This window comes from Bombus bifarius, unplaced genomic scaffold (assembly GCF_011952205.1).
Source record: "Bombus bifarius isolate JDL3187 unplaced genomic scaffold, Bbif_JDL3187 scf7180000008213, whole genome shotgun sequence".
NCBI classification, from domain to species: domain Eukaryota; kingdom Metazoa; phylum Arthropoda; class Insecta; order Hymenoptera; family Apidae; genus Bombus; species Bombus bifarius.
In genome coordinates, this window is record NW_022884516.1 from 1,729,346 (window position 1) to 1,755,309 (window position 25,964).

The 25,964-nt window shown below is 40.8% G+C and overlaps 1 protein-coding gene and 1 long non-coding RNA gene across 2 annotated transcripts in view; one reads left to right on the forward strand and one right to left on the reverse strand.

The window, feature by feature from the left end:
- LOC117210973 (B-cell receptor CD22) overlaps window positions 1-25,964 on the reverse strand; it is a 314,738-nt gene that overhangs the window by 121,938 nt on the left and 166,836 nt on the right. The window contains exon 6 of the mRNA XM_033454474.1: window positions 9,593-9,934. Within this exon, the coding sequence (XP_033310365.1) occupies window positions 9,593-9,934 (342 nt within the window). The remainder of the gene's footprint in view (window positions 1-9,592; window positions 9,935-25,964) is intronic.
- Window positions 2,771-4,062, forward strand: LOC117210977. The gene is made up of 3 exons (XR_004488183.1): window positions 2,771-2,886; window positions 3,138-3,263; window positions 3,910-4,062. It is a non-coding gene; the product is annotated as an uncharacterized LOC117210977 (long non-coding RNA).

Genomic DNA, 25,964 nt, shown 5'->3' on the forward strand with positions numbered 1-25,964 from the left:
TCATCTTTGACGCTGCAAGCGTTTCCTCCAGCTCGGAAAATATCTACTGCCGTGCTCCCGAATTTTTTCCGCTCCCAATTGCCCGGAAACAATTCGCCCCGGTAAAGCATGGAACGCGACCGTATGTGTCACACTCGAGGAAACGAAACTTATCTGAGAATCGTCGTTTCTTATTTTCTCCTCTTGTTTTTCTTTTGTATTTGGATTACGAGTGATTTTATGGGGCGTTGAATATTGAAATGTTGAATCGCGTAGCGTATCGTATCGAGGGAAATAAAAGAAGATCGATTCGTTGTATTTGAAACAGCGTGAAATATAGGGTAGCGTAGTAATAAAACAGTGTAGAATGTTTGGAAACGGCATAAGGAAAGAAATAAGTTGTAGAGAAATTCCTCAACGAATAATCTCCTTTTCATTCTTTCTTCCTTTTCGCTATTTTCTCGTTTACTAGCACGCTATTCTATCGTTACCAAATCGTTACAACTATTTCAGATTGCATTCTTTTGATTTTTGATATGATAGAAGAATTTAGCAAGCATCCTCTTTTATTAGACGAGTCTTGTACAATAGAAGAGGATAATTCGATACTCTTGCCATGATATTCCGTGATCGATTCTGTTAAATTTCACAAGGGTTGCGCTGTATTTCGCGATCTTCCTTTATAGATATTATTATGTTTGACGAGGGCTGCGTTGTACTTCACGATCGTTTTCAAGAGTAGCCTTCGAGAAGAGAAGGTGAAGTAGCTTAATGGTGGTGAATTCCCCGTATTTCGGCTAGGTAAATGACGTAGACCCGCGCTGAACAATCTCCATTAGGGAAAATGTAATTTACTAACCCATCGACTTTCTGCGAATTCCTTAAATTTCAATTAAGCTTCAAACTACCTCGGATCGTACACCTATCGTTCTTTTCGGTATCTTCTAGGTTTACCCACCGGTATTCCGAATTTCTTTATTATGTAATATAAATATTTAAGAAATCGTTGTTTCTATTCCAACGAAGAACTCTGACATAGTTGCAGATCTCTTAAAAAGTTTGCCAACGATATTTGGATGAAATATCGGTTGATTTTTAGTGCAGGAAACGAGGAACCGAACACGCGTTTATTTCACGTTGAAGATGAACCGCCGAGGAGTTTCCTGTAGTCCTTATTTTCCGTATTTAGAAACTTCTCCAGTGTTTTTCAAAGAGCGTCGAACTGCAAGAACAGACTGATTGAAGTTGCTCGAACAATTCTTCGGTGGATACCAGAGGATTCTGCTCGAATGTCGTTCGTAACGGATCCTCGCGAAACTTTCCGTCTTGCTGGCCGTAATTCTCAAATCGAAACTTTTAGAGTCATCCAACATCGAACTGATAATTGTTCTCTTTCTGTACAGTCGGTGTGTGTCTTTCCTCGAGCTCGTACGAACTTTACGACGATCGAATTCGACCGAGTAAACGTCGGAACGGTACGTCTTGTAACCTGGTCCTCACTCACGAAACGATATTTTTGTTCCAATGTTATAGTCTGCGAGAATATCGAGCTATTATGGAAATTACTTTGATATCTTTAGACGTTTCGAAAAAGATATAAATTTAAGAAGGAATAAAGAAACTGGAACGACCCCCGTTCCTCATGACTGATTTCGATATTAACGATCCCTTTTTCTGTTCCCATATTTTTTTCCTTTCTGGTCCCGTGAAGAATCGAACGACCACGGTCGAGTTTCCGTTTCACGAACTCGTAACTGACCACCGGTTTCCTTTCCACCCACTGGAGAACAAGCGCGGAAGAATTAAGGGGACGAAGTGACGTCGAGACACAATGGGTTCTCGTTGCGGCCAGAGGATTCCGAGAAAAAGGAAACTTCACGGGAACCAGAAATGACGGAATAGTTCGCGGTAAGCGTATAATTTGCGGGAGAAAATCGTGCCACGATTAATGGAGCAGAAAGAAAACGGCTGCAAAATGTAGAAAAATTGATACTACTTGGTAATAACTCCACCGTAGATTAAACGATAACGAGTACACGATGAAAATAAAAATTAATTGCATTGAAGACAAGATCAACACGGACTTTTCATCTTATGGGTTATTTCGCGTCCTGTATTCTCAAGTAATTACGTTTTACTACGATCTTTATGATTTAGAATAATAAATTTGGCAATTATATTTTATTAATTTTATTAATAATTTTATAATTCATCGTTGAAAGTGGTAAAGTAAATACATCTTTCGTTGTATCGTTATGTAAAGATATACGTAGATATCTAATATAGAAATAATTATTGTTACTATCAACGCGGGAATAATAAAAGAATATAAACATTTATAAAGTATAACTGAAATTTCCAAACAAAGATATCATTTTATTTCAAATATAATTTAACCAAACAATGTCTTATTGTTTTTTCTACACGCTAAATGGTATCATTTGTTCAAATTAAGTCGATATACGCAAATTTTCCAGGTACAGTATTGTGCATACTTGGTTAAAAATCATGGTATGAAAAATGTTCATTGTTACGATATTTGCTGAAAGTTGAATTTTCCAGGAAACCGTTTGTTTGTGTATGTATATACGCCTTTCATCAAGGAAAAGGTGAAATCTCTAAAAATTTCTAAAGAATAATACAGTCCAGGAGTCTCATAATTCATTGAAAGAGAAAATTTCTACGGCGACTATGTTTCAATTTCGCGCGCTGCTGTGATTGGAAGAATAATCGTAGCACGTTAAACGGCGCCAGCCAATTAGAAATCGAGTAGGTTAGAGTGCGACTTCAATCGCCATTTCCCGGTCGAAAATCGTAGCGTTAAGATATGTCAACAAAGTTTCGTCTGCGTTACACGGCGTCACTCGACTGCGTAGTTATTTCTTGCTGATTATACATCATTATTAGGTTTGTTTATATTTATATACATTTATAGAATAATTTATTGTACGTTATATAAAAGAGTCAAGTAGTTTTAATTCTTTCCCGTTCTTTCTCGTCCTTTGTCTACGCTATTTTTACTTACGTCGTTTATTTACGACATTACGAGATTCTAAGACACAATATGAGTTACGTTATTGCTGTATTTTGATATAATTGGTATCGGTTTGTACGTTTACTTTACATTTATTTTAAATCTTTGGCTTTCTTTTGTACAGATCGTTGTTAGACCGCAGAAATGATTTCGAAAGAATAGAACGTCACGGTGATTAATGATCCATTCGATGAGAATTGAATGCAGATAACCTGATTGACAGATTTGATTTGCTGTAACAAAAGCTGATGTATGTACTTTTATTGAACTATAAACTACGCATTTAACATACGATTGACAAATAACGCGTAACACAGAATTAATACGTAATGCAGCTATGTTATAAATAATTCTATAGTTTATTGACAATGTTAAAATGAACGTAGACTTTGTAACACTTGAACAAGGAATTCAAGTAGCTTTTACATTTTACTGTACTTCGATAGCGATCTCTCTGTAATAACCTTATCACTGAATTTGTATTTTCGTGATGAAATACGTTTCGATTGTAGGTTAGTCTCAGGTAGGTTTCTTTTATGTATCATTATCAATTCCTTTAGGGATGTTTACATGAGAAATTTTAATCTGTTGCAAGTTGTAAGCATTCTCGAGTATATACATATCTAGTAAACAAGACAAATTATTATTACAAATACATTATTGAAACCTGATAGCAAGCATTTATAACATAGCTACATAATATTGCAAATAGGTTATATTGCATTCAGAATATTCCAATATTCACTGACGAGAAATGAATATTAGCTAATTGATAATTTAATAAATAAAATAGCAGTATTGTTTTAAACCAACGTTCATTAGGAAACAAGGGGAAAACAAAATATTTTTCTTTTTTGCTACTCTCTCTACTAACGCACTTCGTTCTTTTTTTTCAGAGAACTTTTGTGACCGCGTGCAATGCGGTCGATAAAATCAGTGTTTGCTGTGTAGGATGTAGGATCTTGAACGTTTTTCAAGGTACAATAGCTCTAATTAAATCTAATTACGATTGTCATACGGCGAAATTAGAGTCAATGTTATTTCGTAAATTATTTTCTTTTTTTTTTCTTTTTTTATTTGAATTTATTTTCCTTCTTTTACGTACACATTTCTCTTTTTCAATATTCATCTCGGTATTAGAGTCAGTGTTTGTCTCAAGAGGATCCAACCTCTCCAAAGCACCAACGATGTAAGTGTCTTTATTTTCTTTTTTACATTTTGAATGAAATTATTATCCATTAAAAAATAAAATTTTTTTAATATTATATCGTTAATATTATATTTCAGAGAGCTAGAAATTTTAAAATTTTATATCGAAGAATTGCAATTTTTATTATTATCAAACTGTAATCTTCGGTATTATGTTTTATTCAAATTTTACATTTAATACAATGTAGCAAACAGTACAATAACGATAACGATAACAAATTCACGAAATTCTACACTTTTTAAATAATGAGCATTGTCTTTAAAAATAAATTGCAATATTGCACATTTTTTAAAGATCTCCGAGGCCTCCACTGATGACGATTTTCACGATACATCGTTCTTCTGGGATATTGTAGCATCGATGACAACATTTTCTACATCTTACGGTGAGTTTCATGCATTCTTGTTGCTCTGATCACTCGATCGTATCATAGGATGAAAAGTTAAAATCGGCACGGGTGAATGGTTGTATTAGGTGAAACTTTTAACGAGCATAATGACCGTGGGTGTTTACTATACCCATGAATAATAATATTTCCTTTTCCTATGTTTTATATCATATTAATTCAGGGAAAACCTTGCATATGGCGTTCTTGATACCAACAATATGACGTTGATGATAATAATATTAATATAATATTAAACGTTATAATTAATATGAACGATATATTGTTGATAATTAGTTTGAATAAGTGGATGTAAAAGCAGAACATATCCAATATGAATACATATTTGCGAAAGCCAAACATCAATGAAATGTGAATAGGCACTTGTATAAATAACAAACATTGAAATAACTTCAATTAAGTGCTTTGTAGTAAAGTCGGATATCCTACGACTTGGTTGTAGTGAAACTTGAAATTATTGTAACGATAATGTAAATTATAGTTGATAATTTTTTGTCTCATTTTCGGTCTCATGATAATATGTCGAACAATTCGATTATTTTCTTTTCGTAATAGAAACTTTATTATAATGTGATAGAGTATTTTGATACGAAGATATTAAAGTTCAATTATTTTTATATTCAGTTTAAGAATTATTGTTGCAATAGTCCTCGGTCGCGCTTACTATAATTATTTTTCGAATTATCGTTGCGTTGAAGCACGAATCGTGATTGTTGCGTCTATAAAATGTCGCCCAATATTTTTGTACCGAGATTGTGGAAATATGTTTCCACCCTTGGATCACCTAACGCTTCAAAAAGATTTCCCTTTACGTTCCTTCGTTTTAGGTATTTACGTAGGTTGGGCTCATGAGAACTTAGATTTTTAATGATCATGTGAAATTAGATCAACGGTTAGGCAGAATATACTAATTAACTAACTAAAAATGCAATATTAGTCAGTGCTTAAATTTGTGTATGTACATCAATATTTATGTATGCGAGAGATATTAAATGGGTGCATAATTAGAGATAGTGTATAAATAAATGAAATGAATGTAATTCTTCGCGAGACACGTTTCTCCCCTTTTTTTCTTTTTAACTACCAATTATTTTACATCTTTATGGCGATGAAAGTATAAAATATTGATACAAGTACGAAACAGCGTCTCACATAAAGTTATAAAACGAATGGTTTGAAATTTAATGTAAATTTCAAAAAAGGGAATGTGTGTAAACTGTAATGATAAAATGATAACGGTGTTGTAAAGCTTCCAAGATGCGGAACAACAAAATACATTGCGTGATAAATCTATTCTTTATCTCATCCATAATTCTGCTGCAACAATTTCGTCGAGTTTGTACTATCGTGTACCGGTTTGAGAATTTAATTTGAAAATTCCAGAAAAAAAGACCACGTCATCGCGAAATATCCGAGACATTGGACGTGTGAAATTCAATTCCTTTGAACGACCCGCGTGATTTTACGTGTAACAACAAGTCAGCTCCCCGGAGGGATGTATAACCGCTTTCGGAAACTCGAACTAACAGGGATCTCGCCGGTTTCTCGAGGAAGGCAACAGCAAGAAGTTGACCAAGAGAAAATAAAGCGTACACGTTGGACGTTACCGTGCGCGGTTAACGGTGTTCCCTTCTTGCTCGGCTTTGTTATCCCCCGTTGCTTCATTCCTCAGGGCGAGATAGGATGCGAAATCTCTTTTCTAGTGCGGTAGATTTTACGAGACGTCTCGAAGAAACTAGTTTCCTTCTCTGGTTGCATCAACGACTCTAATTTGTTCGCGATAAACGGTGGCCCACGGAGTTTTGAAGCCAGTGGAAAATTTACTCAAACACTAAACGACTATGGCCAAGGCTATGACCCGATAAATTCCAGGCCCGTTGGAAAATTTTGAGTAATTTGCCGTGGAATTAATAATCTGAAAAATAGGGCGCGCGCATGGAACATCAGCGGAAGTCCTCTTATTTCTCTCAACGTATCCTGCGTTTTCTGCATTATTCAGTTTGTTACTTTTTGTCGAATTTAATACTCTAATTAACTCTGTTAGCACTGTTTATAATAGTAGAATCCCTTGATACAATTCAATCGACTAAAACTTTCCTTTCTTCAGTTGCAACCACAAATGATCTAATTCGATGGAATATCTATGATTACTTACTTCAATGATACTTTAATTTCTAATTACCACCGAGTATTATTAACTAACTGAATTATTTTATTATTAATAATATTAGCCACACAGTAGTGGCGAGACCAGCAGAGTTATCACGAACGATAGTTCAAGTTAATCGCATAATTTGTTTCACTTGAAATTTCCCCATACACATTCCTTCTCTAATGTTAATTCCAAGTTCTTAGAAATGAAATAACAACGCAGCGTGTAATAACAGCGAAGAAACGTAACTTAATTAAATTATTGCTTTCCTACACGTGGCATTCTCGTCGTTCAGACAACGATACTCGTCCCAGTTCTAATACCACTGAAATCCCGTTAGCTGCTACGTTTCTGTCCACCCCTCTCCCATCGAGCAGAGAGCAAGCCAGGGGGAAAAACGATCCGCAGAATTATAACACTTCCTTGCCGCTCGACTTGAATTAAGCCCATTTTTAAAACGCACCCAGCGACCGGCCGGGGCTTTTTTAGCCGCCAGGTCCCCGTATCGCGATTTCTTCTACCTAATATTTCAACAGGAATTGTGCTGGCTACGAAGTCTACGAAAATTAGATCTCGACCGTGGCCACTGGCAATTTCAACGCGGCATCAACTAAATAATACGCTCGTAACTTTTCCTCGGATCTCTTCTTCTGTATCCTTTCCTCCCTTTCTCCTCGTTACACCCTTAATAACGACGATGTGTGCTGGACAACGAGAGGAAGACGGCGGGGGAGGGGATAAATAGGATTCGTTTCGTTCGAGACGAGACATCGAGGATTATACCGTGATAGCGAAAGTATAGAATGGGATTGGTGACCTAATTGCGTGGCTGCTCGTTGTGTCGAGGGCTGCGTTCCAGATAGACTGAAACAACGACGTGGGTGAATACCATCGTAAAAGTTGATTTTTTCCTCTTCCCTGTATATGAATCATGATGTATAGCGTGACGTATATTTGGAAGGTTTTGCTTGGATAGGAGAATATACGCGTAATACGTATACAGTAGGGAAGATAAAGTTAGTTTGAAGGTAGATAGGTCCTTGTGACAGATTGGAATGAACAATGTTGAGTGTTAGTGTTAATAAATTCTAATTGTTTAGCGTGCTAAGTCCGTATTATCCTGATAAGTTGTAGCAGTCGCAGAAATAGGGTACAACTTCCTACAATACCAGGAGCGGAATACAAATTGCTTAGATATTCAGATTTGTGCCGTGTATAGTACTAAATAGCAATATTGATCTTTCGGTGATAAAGCAACATAGAACGTATAATAATATATACTCCGGTATAGTTTGCCAAGTTATTTTAATTTAATTTATTTTCAGACAAATGGGAGTAACGCGTTGGAATACGGTGCATTACATAGCGCGAATACTTTACGAAAGGTTTAGCATAGAATTTTTAGAAGAGACGAAAGAAACCGAGAAAGAGTCAAGTAGAAGACAAAAATTGTTTGCAATAGACGTGCAACGCATTTTATAGACGAAATGAAAGTTATTGTATTTAGAGGTAAATGTACGCGGATAATAAAGTAGCAGATTGTCTGGATGATCTTCTCTAACGCACGACTGTACTTAACCTGGTCAGGAAACCAGGTAACAAAAGCATATTCTAAACGTTGTATAGCCATCAAACGATATAGCAATTTAATGGAAAGGACGTTGCTGAAGAACATCGTTTTATCAATCCAGAGGTTATTGAATTTGAGCATGAAAAAACTGGACGTTTCATCTGAAAACACCAAATTGACCTGTAGATTTCCTCTTCCATGTTATTACTTGAAACAGCGTCCAGATGGAGAAAGATTCTTTTTATGGTTCACGAAAGAAGGAAGATGTTCTATTATTTCACAAAGCATCAGAAAATTCCCTACCTCGAACTTGCGAGAGTTTAAGTTTTACGGCGTAGAAAGAGCAGGTCACGGGTGGCGAGCGTTGCGAGTTTCTGGAGAAAAGTGGAAAGGTCGAAGACCAGACGAGACGAGCAAATGACGAGACAGCTTACGGTGAAACGCTCGAAATTATACGATAGTTTCAGGGCAGGCTAAGGTGATGAGTTCGAGACGAGACAGCGACAATAACTCCGGGGCTACATAAAGACAGTTTAAAACAAGATATCACAGTGTGTTCATCGTGCTCGTGTTGACGATCTCGCCGATGAAATCTTACAGTCCTTCTTGAACCGCTCATTTGTCGTTGAAATTTTACGGGAAACTCATTTATCACGGCGACCAATAAAACACTGGTGAATTCATAAATTTAAAATAGCAGGGTATTGTACAATATAAATGAGAAAGAAACAATTTTTGTCAGACAAACGAGAGTATCCTGAAACGAATTTCAACGTTGCTCAAGTATATAAGAATAGGAAGGTCTTTAAGTATCTGAACTTTTTACGTTGATATTTCTCTAAATTTATCTATAAAAAGTTATTTAAAATCTCTAGCAAGTCTATCGTCAAAGTTTCGATATATTCCGAAACAGTTTACAATAACCTAACAGCACACGACAAAATCATTTATCAAAGCAGGCCTCTCAACACCAGACACGAGACCAATAGAATCCCACAAAAAAGTATTCGATTAATATCCTAAACGTTGGAACAACTTTAAACACGACAACCTTCGTGCCAAGTTTTGCCATGTTTCGCTGTGTTCGCACGTTTCACGCAATTTCACCCTCGTCTTTTTCAAGGGGGACCTTAACCTTAACCTCGCTCGAATAAATAGCCGAGACGCGAAACAAAAAGCAAAACAAGAAAAAGAAAGAGAGAAACAGGAGGAAGAGAAAAAAATGTCGAAACATTACTCACATTGGACGTCGAGCAGAATACTCGCGTTCATGGGTATGGTGAGGGTGACGTGACGGGCGACGCAGGCGATGGTTGCGTTATGGTGTCCCCTCAGGACCTTAAGGTGAGCTCCGCTGCGTCTGCCGGACGTGGAGGGCAACACGGTCAGATTGTCCGGCGGTTGCTCTGGTCCGTCTAAAGTGGCCTGAGACAGAGTCATCCCCCATGCTAAATCGGGCGGTGGATTTCCACCCTCAGCGGCACACTCTAACGTCAATTCGGAACCCTCCTTTACAGGGACGAACTGGTTGCCCGGGTCCAACCGACGACCATCTATCAGCAGGTACGTCCCACGGGGTGCCTCTGCAACAAATCCAACGACCCGATAAGTTCACCGATTCGTGACCTCGTAACGATGAAAAATCTTGCCGGATATATTTCAGCTACTACTGCTGAATTTATTTATGGAGAATTTTGTTTAGATTAATTTTGTTTCGATATTCGACTCCAGGATTGTGTCGAATACGGCTAACGATAAGCCTTATAAATGAAGATTCCTAAAATAAGAAATTGTAATAGTTACTCTACGATGAATCGGCTAAGCACTCTTGGCTGATTTCCATCGTTTTTCTTTACGTTTTTTCTTTTAACGAGCTTTTCTCTAAACGAATTTTCTCTAAACTGAATTTTGATTCCAGTATACATTCGGCGATGTGATACGATAGAAATCTCATTCTCATTGTTAGCGTAGATGTATTATAAAGCACATTGAACGAGAATATTACTAGTCCATTTTCCGTTTATTGAAATTAATAACAACAAATTCATCGGAGATTTAAATACAGGAACGTACGTAACCTTATTCCTTTTTAATAAAAGCAGGATAGAAGACCCATCATTCAAATATATTACAGAGCTAATGAAACATTGAAGTAGAATTAAAATTCAGATCGTAACGACTGAATATTTCACGGTGTTACGATATTTTCGACGGAAAATCACGAAGGTGCTGTAACCAATGATTTTCTGCATCATTGTTATTCACAACGAGGATTTCGATCGAACAATACTGTTTTTCGAGCCGCCTGATGCGCCGTTGCAAAAACTGGAAACAAGGAAATGTAAATTTATCCGAGTTGAGACCGGGGATGAGGGAGGAGGAGAGGAGAGAAGAGAATAGCAGTAATAAGAATCATGTTTTCCATCCAAATTGATCGTGTTTATGTAGTCGAAGAGTGTGCCAAGCGTTTCAACAAGATTTCTGCCGTTCCAGAGTTTCGTTTCCCAGCCGATAAGATCCAGTCACGTTCATTAAATCGCATCGTGCTCTCGATCTTGCCAAAAATTGCCGCACGGAACGCTCCACGAAATGGATCATGGAAAGGAAAAGACGCGCAGATTTTTCGTTGCATCGAAATTGCGATCTCTGACACGTGTCCCGATTTCGCGTAATAAAATACGCGTCCGCTGGAAATATCAACGCAATGTTTCGTACATTATACCGTAATATCTATAGTCTTTGTATCTCGTTTCCTTGCAACGTTTTTTGACACTGCTATTTTTTTCACAGAACATATCGAAGTAAAATCGGTCATTCGCAGAGAACTCGTCTCTCAATTTTAATATAAATACGAATGAAAAAGCCATTAAACTCGAAGCATTAAATTCGATAAAACGGAGTGAGTTGGAGATAATCAGAAAATCTGTCCTTCGACTCGATCGAGTTACCGAATCATCCGGTAAACAGGGGTGAAATTACATGAAATATTTTCCACGAAAGGGTTTGAGAGAAAAGAGAGAAAGATGAGAATGGAAAAAAGATACGTGAACATTTAGCGACCGTACTTTGTGTCAGATATTTTCCAATTTTTCCGATAGGATGTATCGGGGCTGAAGAAGCGGTTCATTATTCACGGGTCCGTTCACTTCAAAAGAGAATCCAGGGCGAAACAAAAACTACGACAGGGGCAGCGCAAGAATCCTTGCCGCTACTGCTTCCCATTCGCGTCCTCCATCCACAATTTCATCGGAATTTTCGCGATGCCAGGGAATATATGGTAGATACGAAGCGGGAAAGGGGCGAGGAAGAGGGCGGAAGCATCGAAGTTTTGCGTTTCATTCGACGAACTGAAAAAGGTGCGCCTGTCCGCTCGATAAATCTGCACGCGTAGTTTGAAATTTTATTCTCCCGTTTTCCATGAAAACGCTACGGTCTCGCGATGCATCCGATCGGACCGGTTCTCTATGCCCGTTGAAATACTGTGGTGAAATTAATATAAAATCGCCAGACAAACGCGAACGGCAACGAGGTCTCTATTATTTCACCAACGATTTTGCAAAACCATAGAATCGACCACGATGAAAATTAACCTCGATCGTGTCACGTTGAGATTATTATTAACGATTTCTACCGAAATCTGATCAAACTTCCTACGATTTTAATATCGATTTGGAAAGATATTGTCATCTATAATTATTCGTACAGTTCAAATATAGGAGATTTCTTTAATCGAAGTCGAATCGAATTATCACGAATTTGTAGAAATCTCAAATTCGATTGATTGTACGATTTCGATCGATTGTACGCATATTTATAGAATATATTTGCTTTTAACCGTGAGATTCGCTCTTTCGCCGTCCAATTTTACTCGATCGTCCGATTTCCTTCGTTTCCGGAACGGAAGCGGGAAATACACGGGACCTTTGGGTTCCTCCTTCGGAATGAATAAACGACCTCCTTAATTCAGCGTTCTCTAAGTGAAAAGATGGATCGACTCTGGCTTATAACCGGAAGATCGTATCGTCAGATGTGAAAGCGGACGGTGGAATCTGAGAAAAATCCAGACACACTTTGCATACACTTTTCGCTTCAATTTTCAGTCTAAAAATCACGAACTTGCTCCGTTGGAAAGGTTCCAGATCTGTGTAATGCGATCGCGAATCGAGGAGAGGAAAGGATTCGGAAGGAAAAGAGGGTTCCTTGGTACGCTGGTTATATAATATATTCCCCCGTGAACATACGCTTCTTCCTCCAACTTTTCAACCAACATCTCGCCATTCTTAACCAAACTTTTGGAATCTCGATCGCTTTTTAATTTCATTATAACTACTCGATATCCCATCTTCCGTACAACGCTTACGTTTCGCTAATCAGAGTCGTTTTTTTGTAATATTCGACTACGTGGGTGCACCGTCAACGCAACGAATTATAGTTAGCTCGTGAGAAATTGGCCCAGTATACTCCGTGATTTATTCCCCTTTTTCCTAATTTTTGCCGGCCTTTCCGAACGTTACTTTTCACCTTTGTGAATGTTTATCTCTGCCTAAAGATCTATCCGAATTTCCGCTCGTCTCTATTTCCTTTATCATTAATTGCCATTCGGTAAAAGCTGTACGAAGGAACAGCGATAAATTTTCCTTCGAAGCCCGCTTTCTTCAAAAAGATGTCCGATGAAAGAATATTCTTGCCGACTTTTGAGTTATCAAGTCCATCGAACAACCCACTCAGAATAAGACAGTTTTTCGCTTTTGCATGAAAACCGTGCATCTTGTTCCAAGTACTCGTTGGACAATCATCGGAAAGACGAACGAACGATTCGGAAATCGAATGAAATCGAATCGATCGAATCACATTTTGCGTCTGATGGGAGAAAAGAAAAAAATGGTATTCTGTTTTCTACACGGTAGCGCGGAAAAATCTGCTGGAAAACGCATATGAGAATCGTACAGAGTATTGCGGAGAAGTGATATTAACGAACGCAGCACGGTGTACTTTTTGCTCGTTAACTCGAATTGGCCCAAGAGAGACGGTTCGATCCTTCGTTCGGCTCGAAGCAAACGCATCGCGAATTTTTAACGTAATAAAGTGGAAATAAAGTGGTTTGGCCGGCGACTAACAGAAGGCTTGCCCCGTCTATCCAGGTCACTGAATTAATACCGGTTTACCTAGCGGCGCGCCGTGGCATCGCGTGTTCCCAACTCTCCGAGAGAAAAGGAAAGACCACCTCTCTCGATCAAAAGGGATTTAATCGCAACGCGAATCGAATTATATTATACACTCGGAACCCTTGCATCCAACGCGCGTTTCCATTACCGTTTCACATGGATAACGATTCATATTTGATTTCTATCTCCGTGGAATTTCATTGGCAAACATGCAGACGCGAAGCTTATAAAACACCTGAATCGTCGACGATCATACGGTTCGAGAGGCGGAGTTGAAAAGGCGATAGAAGCTTCTCGATTACCCTTCTGTTTTCTGAATTCAATTGGCCGCGAAAGGTGTCCGATTTCGAAGATTGCCTCGCCGATTATGCAATATTTTAAACAATCGTGAAACGTGTCCGTAATTCCCACTGTCGGCGAAGAAGTAGCTGCTGTGAGAACGGACGACCCAGTAGATTATTGCCGACGAATTATTTGCGGTGAATTCGCGAGAAATGCATTTATAGGAGCGAATTATTTTAGATTTCAAATCGGATTCAAAGTTCAAGCGAAAGTAAATGAATGCACTTTAGCGAGATTCGTTTTAATCGAAATAAAATTATTAACAGTTAGGAGGATCGCACGAACTTCGATAATAAAAAAATTTTTATTCTTGAAGTAAAATAATAGCCGCAGGACACTCGTTGTGTCATATCGTCATATTGCGATATGAGAACAATAGCAGCCTGTAGAGGCTCGTCTCGCTGCACTCGCGTTTATTATAGATAAATTATTTAATTCTTATATGTTGAAGATATTCTTGAAATGTTTCGTGTCGGATAGTTAACTCTGTATATACGTAATTGGCCAGGTGTCTGCAGAGAAAGTGCCGTTCCCCCCCAAAATGCCAGGCCAATAATAGGTGCAAGGGTGCGCGTTTAAGCCGGGAAGAAAGCGTGCCGGCCGCGTTAATACAGAAACATAACGCTAAAAACAATTTCGAACGGTACCGAGCTGCGTTTCGCACATATGGTGCCACGTCTGGCCGAACCAGGAATTTCCCAGATATCTATGGTTCGTAAAATTTCACAATATCGCCGGCACCGACCTCCTTCGACGATCGATTTCTCCGCGAATATCAGAAGGAACGCTTGTGTTGAAGTTAAGGAGCGAGAAGGAAGGAGGATAAAAAGGAAGGTGAAAAAAGAAGCGGAGAGAAAAGTTGCCGAAGCGACGAAGAAACATTGATTTTTATGCGAAGCGAATGCTTCCGAAGGAATTTTTTTTATAACAGGCAAATAGGATTTAATAATCGTGTTAAGCAAAAGTTACGGGGAAAAAGCGAGACGAAATAACATTTTTTTTTAAAGTAGCGAATCTCAACGAGAATCTGGAAATTTGCAGACACATCGATAATGTAAAAGTAAAGAACGAATTATTTTACTCGACGGTAGTAGGGGAACGTAATTATAATACAAGAGGACTGCAATAACAAGATATCACTGGAGAAGTTCGTATTGAATTACAATGAAGTATACTTCATCGGTAGTTTCTCGTGATAACGCAAAGCACAGGAGGTCTGACGAATTTCTCAACGGAACTACTGAAAGTGACGTTTGACTACATAGATAGATACTTGACTGAGATTCACCTCGACAGATATTACGCGAATATTCCTGTACAACGTGCGATACCGCTTCGTCATCGAAATAATCTTTACAAAATTGAAAGTTTAAACTGTGCAAGGGATCACGGGATTCACTTAGCGGCGCGCTTAAAGATCGTCACCTTTTTCTGAATTTAATCAAGCGACGCTTCTCTTGCCGCGACTCTGCTCCATCCGACCGGCAAGAAATTGTTCTCGCGCGATGTCGCGTCTTTCACTGCGATTATCCGGTGCGACTTTCATTAACGGGATGCTCGTAACGTTCCGCGTATGAATCGGGTGTCGTTCGCGTTTATTGCGCCACGTGTCGTTTAGCTTTCGCTATCGCGGCCCATCATTGCCTGAAAAGATTCATTGTCATTCATTAAGGAAACTTGACGCTCGTGAAGCCGGTAATGTCTGTCTGGAACTTCAACTTGAGCAAACTTTAACGTTATTTTGTTAAAATTCGAAAGTCTGTGAGAAAGAAATCTCGCCCGGATTCAACTCCGGAAACTGTATTTATGGCGCCTACTAAAAATTCGTCGACTCGGTTAATTATAGTTGAGCGGTTTTTTAAAAATCGTCTACAGAGGATAGACTCGCCGAGGATGTTACAGAGTTGCTGACAGCGAAACTCTGAGGAAGCGTTAAATATTCAGATCCAGTCACCGCTCTCAAGGAGAGGACGTATGTTTGCGAGTCTTTTAATCCGTGAAAAATATTTACGTTACTTAAGTGCAGACACTTCCAAAATTTTCTCTTTAAACAGCTCTTTTCGGTCCACGGTTTACTGATTTATCAGATTGCGGCAATGAGATCACTTTTTTTATACTTTGCGAGAAATTGCCTCAGTTACTTGTTGATATTTTATTAAACGACAAGAAAAACAGATTCGCTAATGCAATTTATAAGCTTCAGAATGTAATTGACGCTATTAGCTGGTATATACACTAGACCTACTTTACTTGCTTGAACGCGAATGGCTTTTTACGACTCTTGTTCAACCACTGTCACCGCCCGTGTCACTGCCTGACCGCGTACCGTCTTAAACTACTTGTTGGATCATATATCAGCCCATACTACTGTTCTCTCGATATAACGTCTATACCACTTGCTCGTACTGTATGCGATTTACGATATTTTCTTGATCAGGAACCATCCCCGTTCTACTTATCTGATTCAGAAGGGTTCGTATATCGCTTACATAGCAAGGGACGATTTCTATAATACTACTTGCACGACCAGAGATACGATTCCTATATCCGCTCAAAGACGGCTCCATTCCACTTGTACGATTACACATCGACTCGTACCACCCTGTCTAATCTGAAACGAGCTCCGCGCTACGCAAGGAGAATTATACAACGTTCCCCTAACTCTCCCAGACTATTTACGTAAGCTACACACGAGACGAAATCAATGGACTTTCCCTATATCTTGGAAGCAAAGCGCAAAGGAAAACAAGAATATCGCCGTTTCGTTGGGAAATTTGATAGCACGGCGAAACGATTCGAGACGATCGATCGCGAGGATCGATCGCGATGGTTCGACGAACACGACGTGTCCAGACAACCCAATCGGGTCAGGAATTTCGCAGGCTTCGACATCTTTTCCGATAATCATTCGGCTCGCTCCGGGCAAGCAATAAATAGGCAAGATTTTGAATCGTTGCCCGAGGACGGCTCGTGGGAAAAGTTCGCGAGTCCGCACACATCACCGCGTTCGATCGACTTCATCGTCCCTGCTCGTCGGTGTATCTGGCGCGGAAAGATTAGCCTGTACTCCTTTTACCTTCCCCTCTGCACACCGCGTGAACGAAAGTTCGCTTATTCCGTTTGCCGGCCTATGCTCCATCGTTTCTCTCGACTTCCATCCAGAATTTACCATCTTGCGATTTTCTCGACGAAAAGGAAATCGTTTTTATTAACATACGTTAACGTGGTTTTCAAATACCGCAAAATTCAAGTCAAGTAGAAAAGTAGCATTCCCAGAGAAAGTATAAATCGATTTCTGTCGGAGCGCAAAAGGAGAGCAGGAGAATTCGTATCGATTTCGTGGATCGACTCCTAAGTTTTTTCCCTTCCGTTCGGCTTGCGCTTGTTTTGTGGATAGACGAAATAGAAAGTAAATATCGGATTCTCGATGACGCAGCTCCTTTGAGGAATATCTTCGATGCTTTGGATTAAAGATTTGTTTTCGTTTGGGGAAAATATCATGGAGCTTGTAAGGAAATGTATATACACGGATGGAGGAAATTTTTGGTACGCCTCGATTTTCTTTTCATTGGTATTAGAACGTATGGCTAATCAAATATAATTTGGTAATTACGCTTCATTCGATACATTATGGAAAAATGAATAACGAACGTACATTTCGTCGGTAATTAAGGCTGAAATATCGAGTTTTGTTAAAAATTTCATACGTGTTAAAATAACAAGAAATTGTCTTTAATAAAATAGTATAAAATGTTCCCTTCTTCGTTTATATTCTGCAACATTTTACGAAAATTAAAATTCATAGAAAATCTTGTTTTAACTTCTTAAGACGTCAACTGAAAGGAGAATTGTAGATCAGAGATAAATAATAAAAGTTTGAAATTTGTTTTCTGTCGTCATCTTTTCACCAAGAAGAGCGCTATACAACAGAGATACAGATTTTCAACCGGAATTTAGGAAACGGAAAGGATAAAGCGCACTATTAATAAACCACTGTATTATGAAGGATGGTAAATTAAACGTAGAATGTCGGTTGGCAATTGCCGCGGTTGGCAGGTAATTGTGAAATACCTACGAGTGGGTGCGCGAGGCGAGCGTGCTAGGGTCGTGTTTGCATGCGATTGCTCGGTGTTTGGTCGTGTTGAGCGCCACCGAAAAGAATACCTCGTTGCGTTTCACGGTGCGCAACAAAGGCGCAACAGGTGCACGCAGCACACTGAAAAGAGAGAGGACGCTCGAAAGAAAACCTGCACGAGACGATAATTTTTTTTCCGACGGTGCGTCGAGCGTAATTCGTCGTAGCGTTCTGAAATTGTAAAGATCGTCGTGCCACGGACCGCGACGTTCGGACGACGAAACGAAAAGGGAGGGAAAAGAGAAAACGGCGGATCTTGGAACGACGTTTAAACTGCCTTAAAAAATGAAGCATTTCGTGAAACTCCTGAATTTGCTCTCGGGGATGTTCGTGAAATTTAATGCGCTGACGAAAAGATGGTATAAATTGCGTTGTTCGATCCACGAGAGAAAAATTGAAAGAGAAAGAAGGAGCCTTGGTTAGACAGCGCGTGATATTACGATGCAAGAACGATCAGTCGCGAGTGACGCTATTATTGTCAGAAATCATTTGCATAGCCGTCCCTTTCAAAGACTTTAAAATCAATTTATCATAGCTTGCGACAGTGACATTATTGTATTCAATATTTCACGAAGGATATAGCCACGGGATATTACGTATTAAACTGCAATTCCAAGTCGCCAGTGCATAAACAGCTTAAATAATGTCCGATGCGATTCACCCTGACAAAGTTCCATGTCCGGAAACTACTAAAATATCAATAATTCTAAACTGCTCGTACCGCGGAATGGATATCGAAATAATATCGCCAGAATGTATAATATCGTGCACCGGTACTACTTCCGGTCCCAGTCGTATAGAAAATTCAATTGTGTACTTTATCTTCGTTCTACTTAATAGCGCAGCAGAATCGTCGATGTTTGACGAAGACAAATGTTTAATCGCAGACAACATAGCCAAAACCACTTCACCAACACACCGGGTCGACGGCATCGCCCGACTCTATTTCGATCTATGCTACTTACCAACCAAACACTGACCTGCTCTACTTTCCACATGTCTGACCGTGCACGAGCCTATTTTACTTTCCGCGTGCCTACCCATATACTCGAGCTACTCCACTTCCAACACGTTGCCTGCGCGCTAGTCTATTCTACTTTCATATTCTCGTGTATAGATCGGTCTATTATACCGTCCGGTGGTCCGACTACTCTAAGCCTATTTTACTTAATACGTTACTCTATCATTGCGGTGTTTCTCACCGTGCTGTGATTAAATACCGCTGTACGATAACTGCGTCTATTTATCGCGACGTTGCAAACGTGATATTTATGGTTTAGCCTTCCGATATTTTGAAAGATTCACGGTATACGCGTCGAAAATCAATCTGCTTTCTACCTTTATATAATACACGTAACTCCAATTTACGTGGAAAAGATAAATTTTGTTAGCGTTTCCTATCTATAGAATTTTAACTGAACATATACAAATGTGTAGATTACACAAGGACTCGGAAAAGGAAAGTAGGTGTCCGTGAAACAGTTTCGCGCGTGGATTTTGGACGGTTTTTTCACATTACCGTACGTATTCGGGGATAAAGAAGTGGCAAAGTTGAAAAATTCGAATTTATACGCGCGGAAATGTTGCGAAAGAAAGTGTTTAAACGCTAAAGTAGTTTTTCCAGCCGACACTCTGCGAAATAAACGGCTTCGTTTTACGAACGCGCATATACTTTAAAATTCGAGCAGGGTCGCGTACGGTCACGCGTCTCCAGCAATTTCTGTTCGCGCTTTGCATGCTGCAATGAAGTGCTTTTAATTATGAAAGTATCCACTCGTTCGGGTGAAAACGAAGGGTACGTAAGCGTTACGACAGCAATATAATCTGCCGTAAATTAGATCCAATGGCGTTGTACGTTGTCCGTTCGGTTATACGAGCACCATCTATGATTCTTCAAACGTCAACTATGATTCGTTTATTCTTCGAGAGCATATAGAGCGTTCCACTGTTGGTGTATGTTAATGCACGGAACAATTTAAACAGAGGGAGTTAATGGAATTCCTGATTAGAAGTAAGCAGAATAAGTAAATGCGCGAACAGACAACTGGCAAGGTAGAGTAGGTCAACGTTTACTCGGCGATGCTGATAACAGAATGCATCGATATGGGAGGAAACACGTTAAAAGAGGCTTGTAAATTCTGGTTTTACGCAAGATATACAAATTTCTCGAAATAGTTGCAACGATAACAGAAAGTAGAACAACTCCCGCGAGACAAGCGTTTTCCTCAGAGTCGTTTAAATTCAAATATCATCAATTACCTGGAGGAAACCTGCTCGTCAAAGAGTTCGATCTCCCGACGATATTTCAACGCGAATACCGCGAATTACGATGAACCGTGGCGCGGGGTTTGCCTCGATGTTTATCCAAACAGTCTTAAATTTCCTAGGCGTCTGTACGAACGCTAAGGCGAGGGTTCCTCTAAAATGCAAATATTCTCGAAGGACGGAGCGCCGTAAGAAACGTTACTTTTTATAAAGCGGAGATTTTCGACGCGGACCGGAGGATAAATTGCACGCCTTTGAATGGCCACGTTATAAAGTCTACGCACCTGCTGGGAAACCACCCTTACCCATTTCAGCGAGCATTAAATTATCTCGAGACCGAGGCGAATTAACGCGCGCCAAAACGAATTCCAACTTTTGCTCGTTCGATCGGTGCCTTAAATCTTGCAATTGCCGCGTTAGACCACCGGCGAGCGATAAATTCCTTGGCGTTTCGAGAATTAATCCACGAGGGTGAATCACGGGCCGATCCACCCCAAGCTGGGAGACCCTGTATCGTCCTGATTAAACGAACTGCAACCGTACCGCAACCGCAGCACCGTAAAGTAAACTCTCGGAAAACTCGCGCAACGATCCAACGTAACTTGGAAGGTGTCGCGGCCAACTCGCGCATAGTCGTCTCGCGAATGCAAACCGGTAGCGAGCGAGTATATCGACGCGAGATGACTTATTCAGTTGCCAGACCGCTGACGCGGCTGGAATTCGCATACGAAAGTGGGATAGATGGTGCCGATGGTTCTCGAATACCGGAGGCCGCGTACGGCGTGAACACGCTCGTCTTTTTCCGCTTTTCACAGACAGCCAGCTGTGCTCGTGCAAGAGACGCGCAGCATCGCGTATCTCGTACGGAAAATCTCGGATTCCTGGACGGATCGGCACGGATAAGGGGTGAGATCAAAGAAGAAGGAAGGGACGAAGAATTGGAAAAAGAAGAGGACGGGACGAGGAAGCAACAACACAGCGAAATTTCAGCCTGCAGCGAGGGCGACTGGCAACCGGCTCGACGAGCAAACAGGCAGTCAGGTAAGGCAGCCAGACACCAGCGATGGATGAGATGCTAACGAGACGCGAAACGATCGACTATTCTCTCTGAGCAAGAGAGAGAGAGAAAAGGGTAGTCGGGCGTGAAATGGTTTTCCTTTAGCACTCTCGACTCGCTGCGCCGCGCCTCGCTGCCAGCCAACGGTCCGAGTTTATCCCCCGTGCCAAATACGTGAGACGCGTACTTTGCCGTGTTTCCTCGCCGCGATACTAACCGATCCTCCAAGAATTATTGCTTTCTTTGTATCCACCGCCTCTGGGAGAACTGCCGGCTCAAAGGGACCTGCTTGCGGTTCTTCAAGAATACCTGTTTTCTTTGAAGTTTCTCAAACCGCTGGCTGATGCGAGTCTCGACATGGACGAACAACACGCTTGCCCTTCTGGGAGCGTTCAATGTTAATGACCCGAGGTCTTTTTGCGGCGGTTACACTTTGATTTCCATTGCTTTAATAGTTACTTTGAAATATCTTTCGTGATTCTCAACCTGTTATGGCAACGATCGATCAGTTCGAACGCACGTTGTTACAGTTTGATCTTGCATTTACCAGTTTATCGAGAGAGAAAACGTTTGCGTTGGAAAACGTTGCGTAAAATGGAAGCGTGTGAAATATACCGATGTGAAACGTCGATCGAGCATTCCGACGAGCTTCCCAATATAATCTCTTGGAAAAATGCATCGGTCACGACTGTCCACCATGCCAAAATCTCGAGCGATCAGGCATCTTTCATTCGCCACGTAATCTCGAACACTTTGCCTCGCGACTCTATCGCTCTAGACATCCGACTAAGTATCTTTCTTCTGCTCGTCTATCGTTTCAGTTCGAGGACTCTTTTGTCCGTCTCGGCAAAAATTCTACCACCCCAACAACAAAAGTATTACTCTCTATTTTCTTGGTAAAAACCTCTTTTTCCGATGTCGCGTATCTCCTTTGATTAATTATACTCCGTGAAGCGTGTTTGGTATTGTATGCACGCTCTATCAAAGAATCACACTACGAGAGCTCGGTTCGATACAACTCCAAGTGTCAACGGCTCGAACGCGAAGAGAGAAAAGGAAAGAAAGAAGAAAACGAAGGAAGAACCGTGGACAAAGCGAGCGCGGCGCGTTGCACGGTATCAAACAACGGTGATTTGCAGTCCGTTGCAAAAGACACGGTTATTGCGCGAGTACCCTCGGGTGAAGTATAGATGAAGTTTCCCCCCGCGGGAACGCAGGACTGCTTGCATTCAACGATTCAGCCGTAAACTTTGATCAGCCATGCATTGCACACGGCTAATCCGCTAATCTCTCACGTACACGCGATAAAACGAGCGCGAGACCGTGAAGTGCGCGAAGGAAACGGCAAGAAAGCGGAAATCGTAGCTTTGAATGCGAATCGGGGGCTGCCGACTCTCTCTCGAATGCGATCAAACCTGCCTCGAATCGACCAAGTAACGAGGCATATCGTTTGTGATTGTTTTTAATTGCGTGAAAAACGAGAGCAAGAATCGATACCGTGTTCCGTTTACGGAAAGCTCTGATCGCGAGAAGAGAAAGAACAGTTGCTTACTAGGAAAGTAACCGATAGACGTGCAATAAAATTGACAGCAGGCAGTGATAAAGGCAAACCAATAATAGAAAATAATCGGTAAGAGTAATTAATGGATTAAAAAAATTCCGAGAAAGTAAGCTATATTTATATGAATCCGCTATCCGCGAAAGCTTCAGGAACAATAAAGACGAAATCGTACGCGTGTACATTTTTCGTATTCGAGTAATTCTTAACACTTTATCGACCGATAGCCGACTAATCGACTTTTTGTCTCCGACAATCTTTCTCGTTATTTGAGCAGTAATTTGCTATTTAGTACTAAGGTACCTCGCTCAGTTGCGTCAGTTGCGTTGCTTCGCAAACTCCCACAGTTTTATACCAATTTGAAAAACTTACCGTTCGCGATGAACGAAAAGAACGCTATCGGAGAGTCTAAACCGAAACAGAGCCGGCGCCAGGGAGAATCTGAGCCTGAGCTGCCGGTCGGACGTGCGTATGCTGTCGAACCGCTAGCGATCAGTAAAGTGTTAATGACAAACACAGGCACCGATTCGATCAAAAGTTATACACAAAAGCTGAAACGACATTCGTTCTGTTTCTATCATGCGCAAAATCCTGCATTAAAAATAAGTCGCCCGACCGGACTATCGACCAGACGCGAAGCTAAGCATTTTCCTTTTTACGATCTGTATCGACGCACCTCCGCGTTCATCCTCTGCGACAACAACCGCTTCGCCTAGAATACGCGAAAAGGTGAGAGAAAGAGAGAGAGAGAAAGAGAGAGAGAGAGAAAAAAAAGAAAGGGAGACAAGAAACTCGACGGTTCGCGAATCACTCGTTATAGATCTGCTTGCTGGTGTCAATTTTTCAAGGCTTCATATCACGCGTCGCCTGGTTCGAGACAGCAGCTATATTTATCACTCTCCGTCTATTCGTTCGCCGCTGATGCATCTCTTTGGGAGCGATCTTATTGATGAAGCGCCGCGCCACTGTCGAAGAAAAATCGACGATCGACCTCTCTGGTCCAGCGGAATCGTGCGTCCGGGAAGCGGATCGAAAAAGAGACGAAAAAGGAGCTCGTGATTTATATCATAATCCCATGTTCGGTGTCTCCTTTCGAACGGAAGGTGACGTCTACGTCGGCAGGCTTGAAAATTAACACCGTCGTGTACCGGTGGAAAGGGACAGCGACGCTTCCATTATCCAGTAATATTATTTACTTGCTTCCAATTTCCTGGTCAATTGATTCGGCGGTCTCCGGTGAAACGTGATTTACCACACCGCCGATTGGATGGCTTCGCGTCCACGTTACGTGGCTCGAGTTACAATTGCAAAATGATACACGCGCACGCATTGCCGAACTAGAATTACCCGTGCGAAAGTATTCGCGGTATTCGGCCGGGGAATTGAGTTTATAATGCGGATGAAATTCTTAGATTAACGTTAAAATCGTTTTACGTGTTTGATACAGATTTTAAAAACGGAGACGGTTCGAATTTTTGAATATTTCGAAATTCCGCGTAGAAGAGGATCGAGTTACCGTAATTTTATAACGCAAAATTCTGCTCTCGTGCATTTGCTTCCTGGTAAATTGGAAGTTTTTAACATCGTTCAAAGAGATAGTATTATTTCACGTTATTATTGTAGAAAGTTAGGAAAGTTGTATGATTAAATTTCAATGCTAACGAGTGCAGTTGTTTAATTTCGCATAGCAGAATTTACGAAGTCACGTCACGCGAGAACGTCTGTTCCGTGCCATCGATTTTGAAAATCTCCGGCACGCTTTTCAGTCGCACGAGAGTTCGCCGGCGTAGATCAACGCTGGGTTATAAACAGCAAATCGGTCAGAAGAATAACGCCGTCTGAATGAAAACCGACTGCAACTTCCGCAACGAAATGGGATACGTGAATGGCGAGGCGAAACTCGCCGGCGTCGACGTAATAACTTGGCCGTGGAATCGAAACGGCTGGGAAAAAACTACGTGTTCGTTTCGTATTTTGTCGGCGTGTCGAGGAGGGATGATCGAGCGCGCTATCGGCAGGTGAACTAAAAGCAAAATTCACGGGGCTTCTCTTCTCTCTTATCTCGTCGATTCTTACGATCCTCTTCTGCTCGACGATGAAGAACGCTCGACAGAAATCGAATTCGCGACAACGTCGAAGCAGGGCCAATTTTCGGAAAATTCATTAGCCGTGTTCGATGAAAACCGCACGCTCGTGGCCCAAGCGGAAACTTAGCGGTTCGCCGGAAAAATAGCCCTCCGTTGAGCAAAGTTCTGATTAAAAGTTATGAACGGGACCGAGAACCGGTCGTGTGCACTTTATTTACGGGCTCTCGCGTAATTGGATTTCATTTTGCCCGAGAAACTTGAATTCCCGATCCTTTGTGCCCGGCGATCATCTGCCCAGAGAAGCTTAATTCCACGTTGAATCTAATTAACCATCATCGAACAACCGCGGAAAAATCGCCGGTTAATTAAAACAGTTTCGAGCTTGGCGAATCGTTGCTAGGTATTTGCTGCGAGAAGCGGGGCGAAATGAACGATCGATTGCTCTGACGTCTAGTAGTCTGTCTATTCGTGGAAAAGAGATTAACGTAAAAGAGATTCGACGACATAGAGAAGAAGTCTAACTTGGAATCTTTCTGATGTTCGTTTAATTATTTTAATTACGCAGAGGGAAAACGGCTTTGAATTTGATGCACGTGTCAGCGCGATGTTCGTTGATCTCTGACTTTCGATAAGAATTTACCTTATCGGACGTCTAAACAGCCTGGCAAATCGATGAAGCGAAATTCATCGTTGATAATCGATTTAAATTAATCGAAACGATAAAATCTTTTCTTCGATCATCGTCCGGTAATACGCAGATATACGGCAATATTTTCCACTATCGTTTCACTGTCCTTCGTATTTCTTATGCAGGTACTACGACGATACATAGTCTGACACTTTTGCATACCTGGACACGGTTCCAAAATGAACGTAAAGGATATCTGCATCTATCTTTTCCATTAGCTTGCCAAATTACACGTACAGCTGACCGTAAGTCGAGACAAATGTCCAGCTTGCGTAATCTGACAGAAACGCGATCTCGATCCGATGTAAGATCGCCT